The sequence below is a fragment of the Convolutriloba macropyga genome, chromosome 6 (genome assembly GCF_964194025.1).
Source record: "Convolutriloba macropyga chromosome 6, txConMacr16.3, whole genome shotgun sequence".
Taxonomy (NCBI): domain Eukaryota; kingdom Metazoa; phylum Xenacoelomorpha; order Acoela; family Convolutidae; genus Convolutriloba; species Convolutriloba macropyga.
This window is the reverse complement of record NC_134473.1, coordinates 31,347,793-31,360,938: the sequence shown is the minus strand read 5'-3', so window position 1 is coordinate 31,360,938 and position 13,146 is coordinate 31,347,793. Positions and strand designations below refer to the sequence as shown.

At 32.9% G+C, this 13,146-nt stretch overlaps 2 protein-coding genes across 2 annotated transcripts in view; both read left to right on the top strand.

Annotated features, from left to right (window-relative positions):
* The window catches only part of LOC142340927 (ubiquitin-conjugating enzyme E2 K-like), a 295,142-nt gene that overhangs the window by 208,773 nt on the left and 73,223 nt on the right, over positions 1 to 13,146 (top strand). The gene's annotated exons all lie outside the window — the stretch shown is intronic.
* Positions 1 to 13,146, top strand: part of LOC142341290 (uncharacterized) — a 194,513-nt gene that overhangs the window by 173,870 nt on the left and 7,497 nt on the right. Inside the window, exons 17-18 of the mRNA XM_075392209.1 lie at positions 3,997 to 4,061; positions 11,737 to 11,797. Coding sequence (XP_075248324.1) covers positions 3,997 to 4,061; positions 11,737 to 11,797 — 126 coding nt within the window. The remainder of the gene's footprint in view (positions 1 to 3,996; positions 4,062 to 11,736; positions 11,798 to 13,146) is intronic.

Below are 13,146 nucleotides of genomic sequence, written 5' to 3'. Positions count from 1 at the left end.
CTACCGTTGTTGTTACAGATTGGGTTTTTAGACGCAAAAACAGGCCGGCTAAACCAGAACACATTGCTGAAAAAGGGTAATTGAACGAACAACCCAGTTTTTTCTTCACACAGAGTAGCCATTGACCAGAGGTTCATGAATTGAAAATCACCTTAATCAAATCTTCGCTCATTAGAAATCTCTCTGTGGTAATTTTTTTGCCTGAAACTTTCTAAACAAACATTCGTCAGTTCAGAAGTTTTTTTTCTGATCAGATTTTTATGTGTTGTTGAAAGTGTTTTTGACCACTATAAAATTTTGTTCCATGAGCCAGGATACTCAATTTTGTTAAGAGGTTTTATTATTAAAATCATATGTAAAATCATTTATAAGTGTATAAGTGTCAATAGTAGACTATTTATTTCTATGTGATATACAAAATTAAGGCATCTAAAACTGGACTTTTTGGCCTTTTATTGCAAGTCATCTCTGATTAGGCCAATCCAGGCCACAACAGCCTCTGATCAAGACCATCCCCGATACAATTAGACAAATTCATTTTTACTTTTGTGCGCTAGAAGACTTTTGCAGAAGTTGCAATTTGAGCACGCAATCCTTAATGAGTCATATGAAACCGGGAATGCCTTGTCAAAATCTCTCATTTATTGAAATCATATTTGCAAAAAACAATACTATACGTTCGTCACAAAGAAGTCTTTCATTTTGTCAATTCTGTTTGTAGAGGACGTATAATTGTCCAAACTTTGAATATTCAACTAGTCTAAAGCGCCATTGGTTGAAATTAACTTACAATTTGCTGCAATCCGATACAAATATATAGTTGTTTTTGTGAGCTGTGGTTTGGATAAATGCAAAACTCAACTGTATTCTTAATCCGACAACAGATTTGAGAGGGACATGTGTAGGGGTTTGGGCAAAGGTTACAACATTAATTCATTCTTTTTCACGCTTGCACCATTACAGGCATCGTGAAAAATTTTGTGAACAAATATAATTATATATATATATATATATATATATATATATATATAAATATATATATTTAGATGAGCCCATAGGTTGACATTTTTAATCATCTTTTCTTTTTGATAGGCTTCATCCAAAGAACTCTAAACATTATCGAAAAAACTATCCAATCTGACAGAAAAGTATTATAATGACACCAATATCGTTGTTGTTACCAATTGGGTTTTTAAATTCGAAAACAGGCCTGCTAAATCAGAACACATTGCTGAAAAAAGTTAATTGAACGAACAATCTAGTTTTTTCTGCGCACAGAGTAGCCATTGACCAGAAGTTCATGAGTTCAAAATCACCTTGATCATATCTTCGTGCATTCGAAATCTCTTTGTGGTAAATTTTTCGCTTAAAACTCTCCAATCAAGTTTTCCTCAGTTCAGAAGCTCTCTCTGATCAGACATTCAAGTGTTCTGGAAAGTAATTGATTTTGACCACTATGATATTTTTTCCATGAGCCAAGAAGCTCCATTTTGTTATGAGGTTTTATTACTAAAATCATGTGTAAAACCATCTACATGCGTATAAGTGTCAATAGTAAGCTATTTATTTCTATGTGATACACAAAATCATGGCATCTAAAACTGGACTTTTTGCCTTTTATTGCAAGTCATCTCTGATTAGGCCAATCCAGGCCACAACAGCCTCTGATCAAGACCATCCGCAATACAATTAGACAAATTCTTATTTACTTTTGTGCGCTAGAAGACCTTTCCAGAAGTTGTAATTTGAGCACGCAATCCTCAATGAATCATATGAAACTGGGAATGCTTTGTCAAATTCTCTCAATTAATGAATTCTTATTTGCAATAAACAATACTATACGTTCGTCACAAGGAAGTCTTTCATTTCGTCAATTCTGTTTGTAGAGGACGTATAATTGTCCAAAACCTTGAACATTTAATTAGTCTAAAGCGCCATTGATTGAACTTAACTTGCAATTTGTTGCAATCCAATACCAATATATAGTTGTTTTAGCCATGGTTTGGATAAATGCAAAACTGAACTGTATTCTTAATCGAAAAACAGATTTGAGAGGGACATTTGTAGGGGTTCTGACAAGGGTCACAACGTTAACTCATTCTTTTTTACGCCTGCTCTTTAACAGGCGTCGTGGATTATTTTGGCAGATATTTCGAACTCAAATAAAATTCGATTGTAACCGACAACAACAAATGCTTATAACCCTATTCTGGAAATATTAGTGTGACATAAGAGTAACATCCTAAATAAGAGTGACAAACTTGAGTAAAGTAAATTTAATTGAGCGAAGTGCACTTTTGCAGCAAAAATCATGCAGAGTGATTGATCCGTTTCTAAATTCAATCTTGACTTTTCAAAACAATTATAAAAGTACATATTAACTTATAGAAGAATAATTTTTATATTCAATTATTTAACGATGTAAGATTATAACCTAAGGAAGATCGTCAAAATGCAAGCCGTAAATCAGGTATAGATATTATCAAAAAAATAATCGTTATTCACTCGTTGGATTATCATCTTAATTATTCTGTATGAGATATCATTACGAGCCAGCGTCCTTGCCGTATTAAATTTTTCGCGAAAGTTTGGGCATTTGGCGACAAGGAACAAAAACGTCGTATAATGAACAATTAGTTTAATTGTTCTTTGTTTCCGTTTCCCAGGCTTTAAGGCCCTCTCTTACGCATTGAAATACGTTTTGTGCACTACAGTGGTCAATTAATACAAATCCTCCACCTTATTTGGTAGGGCTGCTGAATCTTAATGGCCGTTTAAGATTGGTTTGCAAGTAAATGGTTTCTCAGAAAAAGACTTATTGTTTTTCTGGAAAATCATTTAAGCGTTTCAAAACTACCATAAAAATGCACTATGGGCATTAAAAACACCATATCATATATTATTTTGAGTTCAATTTTGTTCCCTAATAACGTGTAATTACGCCTTTAGCTGTTTCAACTTCCGGGAGACCGTTTGTATAGTTTTCATACAGGCTTCTCACGACATCTGCGTCAACTTCATTCCAAATTTCAGAAACTTTTTCTTCTAAATTTTCCCAAAAACTGTCGGTTTTTGTAATCGTTGCTTCAAAATCACCCAAAAATTTCCAATTGGATTCAGATTTGGACTGTGTGCTGGCTATTGCAATACCTTCCACTCCCTCTCCTGAAATAAAAAAGAATGCCAATATTCTTTGATCTATGCACAGGAGCATTATCTTATTGAAAAATAATGTTCAGAAAATGCATTTTCCCTTCGTAATTTTTCAAAATTTCCAAATCACCGTCAGCCTTTTGCTTGATTGCACGCATAACAAGCATTTTCCGTCCAGCTGATTTTATTGCACACCAAAACATAAGTAATAGTTTGTACGAACTCAAATTTTTTTGTGTCTTTTTCAAAAAATCTTGTTCTATTTCTTGGAAAAAATCGCACAGTTCCGTAACTGGAGATACACACACTTGTTTCATCAGTTGACAAAACATTTTTCCTGATACAAAAAGGCTTCTTTAGGATATTGATGCAGCAATTTGAACAAAAACACACAGCTTGTAGCGTAACACCTTGGCAAACGGTGAAAAAACAAAGCGGTTTAACCATCTTGTCTGTTTAAACTGAAAAAATGAAAATGAAATTATGAATTTCAGATTAGAATCACAACTTTTCTCAGGATGAATCCAGGTATCAGTCTAGCAAAAAACCGATGGTTTGAACCTCAACTTAGGCCATATGTGGCAACGTAGGCCCCAAAACATATGAAAAGTTGTTCTGAGTTTTTTCTGGACGAAGTGACCAACTTTTTTGATGTGAATAAGCTGTTTCGGTGCTGATTTTTCAAGTTAATATTGAAATACGCACGTTCAGTAAAGAAATACTCTGGGAGGTCAGCCCGGGATCACATACGTTTTGTGCTACTAATGAAGTCAGACGGACCACATTCCATTTGATAGAGGCAAGGGGTTCGGAATGCAATATGTTTTTTTTTCTATGTTTTAGAGATTTCAACCATCCCAATGGTCAAACAAATTGTGTCGTGCGTGCAACTGGAGGGATAAATGCAGGTATGTGTTCATCTTGTTTTTAAACCATGCTCAGACGTAGTTCTTCGAATGTCGGCCTCAAAATTAATAACTTAGTCTAGCATTTTATAGACTCAAAATTTCCGAAATTTAAAAACTGCAAAGACTGTCAGTCCTGTTGCTTTTACAGCGTCAAAAGCCCAAATGCTCGTTTTCTTTTTATCAGCTCAGTTGGGCTGTAATTGTAAACTTGCAATTTGAAAAATTTGCTGATTTCGTGCTTCAAACGATCGGAGGCAAACTAAAAAAAGAGTTTACGTATATTTGCCTGAACACACAGAATTGCAAGTTTAATGGAACTTCAGGTGTAAAAATTCTTGAAAAGCACCTGATGTGCTGTTAAGGAGCTTTGTACCTGAACGTTTCAGGTGTAGCTACCTGGAAAAAGTTTAGGATCAAAATTGCAACAATCAAGTTTTTCACTGTTATAAACCTTAGATACAATAATCCAAATTTGTTTTTTTTTGCTGTCAATAGAGCTTCTACGATCATGATGCCAGTAATAACAATGAATCTAAAGGGGATTTTTTGCTTATTTTCTTCTTTACTGGAATGACGTTAGTTTGTTCTATATTAAGAGCCATCATCGACTATATTGGTCTTTACTGGGCTGAAAAAATTTCTTATGGAATCAGCAACCTTTGCAATGTTAATTAGAAGTATAATTGTAGGGATCACTGTCGATAGAACAATTACGTTTCAGATCATACGACCACAACCAATAACGCTTTTTAACTGGATCAATGCCATTTTACGCTAAAGTAGCGGTAGTATCTGCAGCTGGCGTGTTTATGGCTAAATCCAGTCGAAAAACTGAACTATAGCTCCAGCTGAAAAGCATCAAAATTTCAACTATTGAATGAATTTTGTTTCAATTTTTCTCAATTGAAAGTTTTCTTGTTCAAACAACTTTAAAGATTATCCTGGAAAAAATGGTGGGCAATTGACTGACTACAAATGGCCTTCCTCTGACAGTAATCTTTCCACTGGTTTAGAGGGAACAAAGTTTTAAAAAATCATGAGACCAGCAGCTTGCTGTGAATTAAGAGCCGTTCTCGACTATAATTCTATCAACTGAGCTGATAATAATATTTAAAGAATCAGCAAATAGACTAGAAAGTGAAAATTAAAGGCATAATTGTAAGAATCACGGTCGCTGTATCATATCATTCGACCACAAACAGTAAATCTTTAAAACTCTATCGAAACCATTTTCACGCAAAAATTTAGGTACTTTGTGAAACTAGTGTATTTGTGGCTAAAATAAACGCAACATCGGGCTACAAGACAAGCAGAAAAGCATCAATGTTTCTTCTCTGAGGTATCCGCTCTTAAAAACGAAAAATTGAGTAAGATCAATGGTGAAGGCGTTGAATTTAAGTAAAAACTATTCTTCAAGGTTGAAAAGAAAGTATTATTGTTTCTAAGCGTAGATCTTCTGTGAGTTTGCGTTTTTAAGTTTTTGTCTTACATAATTTTGCGATGAATTGAGCCTTGATGTTACAAAAAATTTTCCTTTCTAAGCTCAGATCTTACATAAACTTGTGTTCAAATTTGTTTAAACAATTTATGAGCTATAGGGCTAGCAGGAAACATCAAAACTGACACTTTTGGATTCTGGTTTCAAGTGTTCGCAAGCCAATGTTTTCTTATTCAAATCTGTGAACAACTTTTTTACAAATTTTTGTAGAAAAAGATTTATATGGAAAACAAATGAGACCAAATGGCCTTCTTGTGACATTTTTTACATCATTCCAGAAGGTATAATTGTATTCAAGAAAACATTTGTGTTCAATTTTTAACCCCTTTTCAGCTTTTTTGGTAATGAGCAGAATTAACTATTAGATTTTGAAGAGCAAATTTGAATCATAATTGTAAGGAGGACTGTCCATAGAACAATTACAGATTAGACCAATCGACATCAAGCAGTAATTTTTTTAAAGTGCATCATCGTGATTTTTACGCAATGCCTGAGTTACCATGAGAATCTAGTGTAGTTATGACAGAAAAGAGCTTCATGATCAGCCAACAAGACCAGCAAGAAATCCTTTAAAATTTATTTTTGTTTTTTCAAGTTTTCACAAGTCAATGTTATTTTATTCAATCCTGTTGGAAGAAAAACTTTAAGTTCTTCCTTATAAAAAACAATATTTTGGCCAATGTCTGATATGGCCGGGTCTTTTTGTGGCAAATTTCTTGCCAGCGCTTTTCGGAAACAAGCGTCAAGAAAATTAGGAGACAGAAAACTTTTAGACCATTTTCTGCTTTATTAGGAATCCCGTTTGTTTGTTATAATTTAACAGCCATTCGCGATAATATTGTTATCCCTTGGGTTGAAAATCATGTTTAAAGAATCAAAAGAGACTTTGAAGTGACTACTAAATTTATATTTGTAAGGATCGCTATTCATAGAACAATTATATTTCAGATCATTGGACCGCAGACAATAGTTTTTAAACTGGATCAATGGTATTTTCAAGCAAAAATTGCAGTACTTTCTGAAATTAGTTTGTTTTTGGCTAACACATTTGCCATATTCTGCTATAGGACCAGCAGGAAAGCATCAAGTTTCTACTATTGGATTTTGTTTCAAATGTTATCAAGTCAATGTTTTCGTATTCAAATCTGCAACCAACAAATTTAAAACTTTTCCTAGCAAAGAACAATGTTGTTTGGCTTGGCAAACAAATGAGAGCAAAGGGCCTTCTTATGACATTTACGCAGCGTTGTAGAGGGAGAAGCTTAACAAATTTACGAGGCCGAAACAAAATTCGTTTATAATTTTTAGCCCTTTTTCTGCTTAATTAGGAATGCCGTTAGTTTGCTGGAAATTTGAGACTGAGTAAATTGATAAAATTTGAAAAGCAGTTTAGAAGCATAATTGTAAGGAGCACTGTCCATAGAAAAACTTCTGTTCAGATCAATCGACAGTAAACAGTAGTTCCTTTAAAGTGCAATATCGCTATTTTACACAAAACTTGCGGTTCTTGCCAAATTGGTGTAATTATGACCAAAAAAGTTGCATGATTAATCTAAATGACCAGCAAAAAAGCCTCAAAACTTTTACTATTGTATTTCGTTTCAGGTTTTCACAAGTCAATGTTCTCTGATACAAAACTAGTAGAACAATAACTCTAAGTCCTATACTCCTTTCGACAGCTTAGAATGAAGAAAAGTTATAGACCGAAACACCATTTGTATACAGTTGTTAGCCCTTTTTCGTCTTATTAAGTATGCCGATAGTTTGTTATAAAATGAGAGCTGTCATCGACTATATTGCTATCCCCTGGGCTAAAGAGAAGTTTAAAGGAACCAACAAAGACTTTCAATTGTTAATTTGCGGCCAATTTGAAAGGATCACTTTCCATAGAATAATTGCGTTTCAGATTATTTGATTCAGATTAAACGTTTAATTGCGTTTCATATTAAACAGTAATGCTTTTAGAATCTATCAATGCCATTTTCACGCAAAAATTGAAGTACTTTGTGAAACTAGTGTGTTCGAGGCCAAACATAATCGCAGCATTGAACTATGGGGTAAACAGAAAAGCTTCAAAGTTTCTACTCCGATGTGTCTGCACTTGAAAACTAAAAATTATGTAAGATGGGAGGTTGAATTGAATTTAAAAAAAACTCTTCTTAAAGCTTTGAAAAAAAGGCATTATTGTTTCTCAATCTATATCTTCTCTGCTTGCGTTTCAAGATTTGTTCTTAAAAATTTTCCCCATGAATTTAGCCTTGAAGTTACATAAATTTACTTTTCTAAGCTCAAATCTTACATAATTTTGCGTTCAGTTTTGCCTTGATCATTCATAATTTTGCATTTCTAATTGTTGATCTTGAATAATTTTGGCGTTTCTAAGCGTGGCTTCAATTCGCGCTTTGGACTTACAGATTTAAGCACCGTTGATCTCACATAAATTTAACGTTTAAGTTTAAGTGTTGATCTTAGCGTTGAGTTTAATTTCGCGTTCAGCTTACATAAATAACATTCGTTTTTTGCAAAATTCAGTAATAATTGCATAGTGCGAATTTTGACTTCTACGACCAATTCTTAAAATTTAGCAAAATAAAAATTTGAGTTTTTAACAGAATTAAATTGGGTACCTGTTAAAAATGGAAAATTATCTGGGTCTTGTTTATCTATCTCGTCATCTCAACACCATTATGTCAAAGTTTTTTTAAAATCGCAAAATTTTCTAAAATGCAGATGTTTTTCTCGCCGCTTCTTCAGTCACAAAACTGATTTTGTTTGTCAGGATCCTTCATTGATCCGTAATTTTCCGAATAACTGACTTTGAGACTCGCTAACATTTGGTTTGAGGACAAATTCAATTTCAACCAAACTTGATACTAGAAGTCTCTGTTGCATATAAAATTTAACTCGGAAAGTTATTGGTGTAGCCCGCCCTGGAAAGAACTTGGGTTCTCTTACGTAATTTTGGACTATTCAATGGCTTTTTTAAAAAATAAGAATTTCCATCGGATCACGGAGTTATTCATATCCAACCAAAATTGGATTGAGAGATTGACACTGTTTATTGAATCTCAATCAACAAAAGTTTTTAACGTAGCTTGTCTGCAAAAAAAATATTTTTTGACGTTTACTTTTGGCAAAAAGCGGATAACACTTTTTTTAATACATGTTTTTGATTTAAAATCTACACTTAGAGACGCCAAAAGATATAAGATCTGAACTTAATATCTCAAAAGTTATATAAAACTCAACGTTCATATTAGTAAAATTCTATAATATCTGTGTTGATTTTATGTTAGATCTACGCTTAGAAACACAAAATTATTTGAGATCTCGGCTTAAAAACACAAAAATTGTGTAAGATCTGCGCTTGGAAACGCAAAATGATGTAAAATAAGTGGTATCTAGCAGTGAGAAAATAGAAAATTCAAAGCTTACGGTGGACACGTTGAATTTTTTCTCTTTCTTAAACGGATTCACCGCAACCTGATTTATGAGAATTGCGGTAAATTTTCTATTTTCAACGCTACTTACCACTTATTTTCACACCTAATTTTGCTATCATTCCTAGGCCCAGGCATTTCCTCTGTTCAATTTTTTTTGTTTTGATCTTTTGAAGCATTTAAACAAACTTTAGGCTGCAGTTCAAAATTGGTGGTTGTTGTTGGATTTGTTTGGTTCTTCTAAAAGTTGAGAGAAATTTTTTTAATCTTCAGAACAGTAAATTTAAAGTTATAACCACAACAAAAACGTTTGGTTAAATATTCACATTTTCAAAAACGCCTCGATAATATATGAATAGTTTGGTCTTTACACTTAAGTAGAAAAAACCTCTAAAGCCACCTACTTGTCTATCTGTTGGAACACGTGCATGCAGTTTGACCATTTCGCCGCTTAATTTCTCCTTAAATTTGATTTTAGTTTTTTCTTTTCGGATCTCAATTGGTAAATTATTCCACTTCCTAGAAAAATTTCTGATCAGTGACCTGTCACTCCCTTTGGATTGGCACTTTTTCTTTGGAAATAACTGGACAGTTCTGAAGTTTTTGGTCAATTCGTATTTTTCAAAAATCCTGTATGAGGAATTTTTGGTTTCTCGACTGCTTTCTTTGTATCGTGAGAGAAGATCAAAAATTTAAGAAGACAAATTTTTTAAAGAAATTTTCTGCTGGTAAAATTTTGTCTTTCAAAAAAAGATCTCTTGCACTGTCAAAGTTTTTGCGCAGATGACAAACCTTTATTCCTCAGTTTATTTGTCTATTAACTCTCTGAAGTGACATGACCGACAACGATTGGAAAAAAATTGCACTGGAATTGAGATGGGACAAAATTTATAGTTTCTTACCGCGTTAGATGCCGCCATTAGCTGTCAAAAACTGTGACTTGCACACCAGAATTGGCTATAAATATTTGTCATGACTTTTGTTCCATTAATGCTGATATAATTTTTCTCTAAAAATACGAAAACATATTTAGATGAGAAGTTCTGACTAGCTTCAGTTCAAAATAACCATCAGGACATGGGAAATGAGTATTGATTTTGATCTAGCATTTACTTAAATTTTTTAATGTATTTTTACAAGACGGATGAATGGGCACTATAGGATTCAAGAACAATTTCACAGAATAATTTGAAGGATTAATTATTTTCGGAAATTTTCATTTTGTCAAACTGTTCATGAAAAAATTGCAGTTGGATTTATTTTGTGAGCTAACCTTGAATTGATAGAGGGTGAGTTATTGAGGTGATTTGGTATTTTCCGATTTTTATATATATATATATATATATATATATATATATATATATATATATATACATATATATATATATATATATATATATATATATATATATATATATATATTTATATATATGTAACGGCTCTTCTCCTTGTGTTTCGCAAAGAAAATTTGACACCGCCCAGTTCGTTCTGAGTGGTCACAAAATCTGTCCGGATACTTCTTTTATGCAGTTTGCTTTTGTAACTGTATATCCGTTCTGCTGTACTTACCGTTGCATTAGCTATTTTAGTTCGTAACTATTCGCTGATCTTAGTTTTTTCAACTATCAAATTGAACTGGATTGCTACAGATCACACAATACGGGATCTCTTTATGTATACCAGTTCAATCCGATAGAAAAAAAATCGAAGACTTTTAAATATATACGTCTAAGACCTTTTTGTGCAAAAATATTTAAATTTAAACTTAAGTTGGCCTTTGCTGTTTGTACTCACAAGTTGAGAATACCAGAAGTTGGGTATGTAACAGTTGAATGTCAGCTCCAATAATTCGTTGATGCAAGACACAGTAACAGAATTTACTGCTCAAGAATAATATTTTGAATACAAGACACAGTAACAATTTACTGCTCAGGAATATTTCTAGTTCAAGACACAGTAACACGTTATTTACTGCTTCACGACAATTTGTTGTTCGATATTTTGCTGAGTTATACTTTAAGCCGTTTTTTTGCGGCTGCTACGTTGAGTTCTGTGTGTTGCTTTTTGTTATTTCCCCCTTTTCTCTTTTTTCTCACGTGACAAACTTTAACTAGAACTAGAACTATAACTATTAAATGACTAGGACAACAGAAAGTGTTTTGTTTCTATTTTCCCGCCTACGCAAGCTTAGCGAGCTCAGCTCCAACAATATAAGTATATATATATATATATATATATATATATATATATGCATGATGCATGTATATGTATATATATATCTATATATATATATATATATATATATATATATATATATATATTTATGTATATTTATATATATATATATATATATATATATATATATATTTATGTATATTTATATATATATATATATATATATATATATATATATATATAGAGAGAGAGAGAGAGAGAGAGAGAGAGAGAGAGTGGGGAAACGGTGTTTGAACAAGATAGTGTTTACTGGATTGCATGGTTATTTGTTCGCCTGAAGCAATTTGACTACTTTATTTTACTGTTCTTTTTTTAGTTATTGATTATTTTGCTAAGCGGTTTCAAAAGCCATTCGTAGTCTTTTCAATGTCTAAACTTTTGGCTGGTAGTTGAAACTTTGCAATAGGTTAGAACACAAAATTAATATTTTAACACCAGCTGCTTTATCAGATAATTTATTGAGGAATGCGTGACGATTGTCTAATAAAAAGGCTGCTTTCAGGTGAAACAAAATGTTATAATGCAACATGCACAGGACCATGCATGACTGTTGTCGACGGACCGTAAGTAACAATAAATGCTGTTCCATTCATCTTACTATTTCATCAGGAGATTTTGTTAAAAATGGATATTGATGTTGAATGCTGATGATCGAGCCTGCCACACCCCAATTGAAAAAAACCAAGAAAAAATTTGGGAAGATAACGGAAAGCACCGTTCTTGACCCGCACCAAAGTAAGGTTTTTGACTGGTACGAGTCGAGGAGGAGTAAGAGCTTTGTTCGCTTTCCCCGAATATATACGTCGAAAACGATCAGTCTTCATATCTTTTTGAGATTGGAATGAGTGTTGTGTTTGAGGAAATCAAAATCTTGAAAAACCAAATTTGAAAGAGAATACATACTTCATATTTTTATACCGAATACTCTTGCGGCATCTTTCTCGACTTCTGCAAAAATTGAATCCGGTCAACTTTAAAGAGGCAACTAATGATATCAAAAAAGGAGGATCGGTAATGTGCGCTTGTACATAAAGCTCCAAACCCGCGCATCCTCATTTTTGACTTAATTTTCTACCCAATTAGGAAGAGACAGAAAACTTCCAAAAGTTCACGTATTTTTCAACAAACCGCAACAAGAAGAAAATAATGTCACGAAAGAAGGCCGTTGAAACTTGTCAGTCATGAGAACACAAGACAAGACAAATTTACATGCCAAATAACAACAAACAATCACAAACAAAACAAGATTTCTAAATTTAAACGAAAACACAATAGCAAAATCAAAATCGCATCACAAAAAACCTAAAAATACAAATTAGGGTGTGCTGCAAAAAAAAGTAATGGAAACTGCCCTGGGTGAGACTCCGTAACGTTTGTGCTAAGTTGAGAATTGAGTTTTCATCATTTAAGATCAAAGTTTTCGAAGTGATTAAAGTCATTAGGTATCAATTGAAATCGTTGAAGAGTTCCATTTATACCTTTTGACGTATAATTGAGGGAGCAAAATTTGGGAACTGCTCATATCTGTAGTTTTCTACGAAGCAATTGAAACCTGTAATTGTCCAGAATGTCGTACGACTGTAAAAAAGGAAAAAATAATTTTTAAAAAAAAATTCACACAATGTAACAAAAAACAGTGTCTCAGCCGATCAAATTATAAAAAAACTGCTGAGAACATTAAATATGTGCAATTGTGCAATTTTTTCAAAACCTTACTTCTTAGCCTTTATTGTGATATTGTGGCAAAGAAATATAAAACAAAATCAAAATTGGACAAATATCTAGAAATGGCGTTTTCAAAATTAAATTTACGTAGTATCAAAGCAAACATTAATTTAAAACTAAAACAATTGTAAAAATAGAATTTTTGCTGGCTAGAAGAAGGAAGTGCTTTGTCCTTAAAAACACAAGC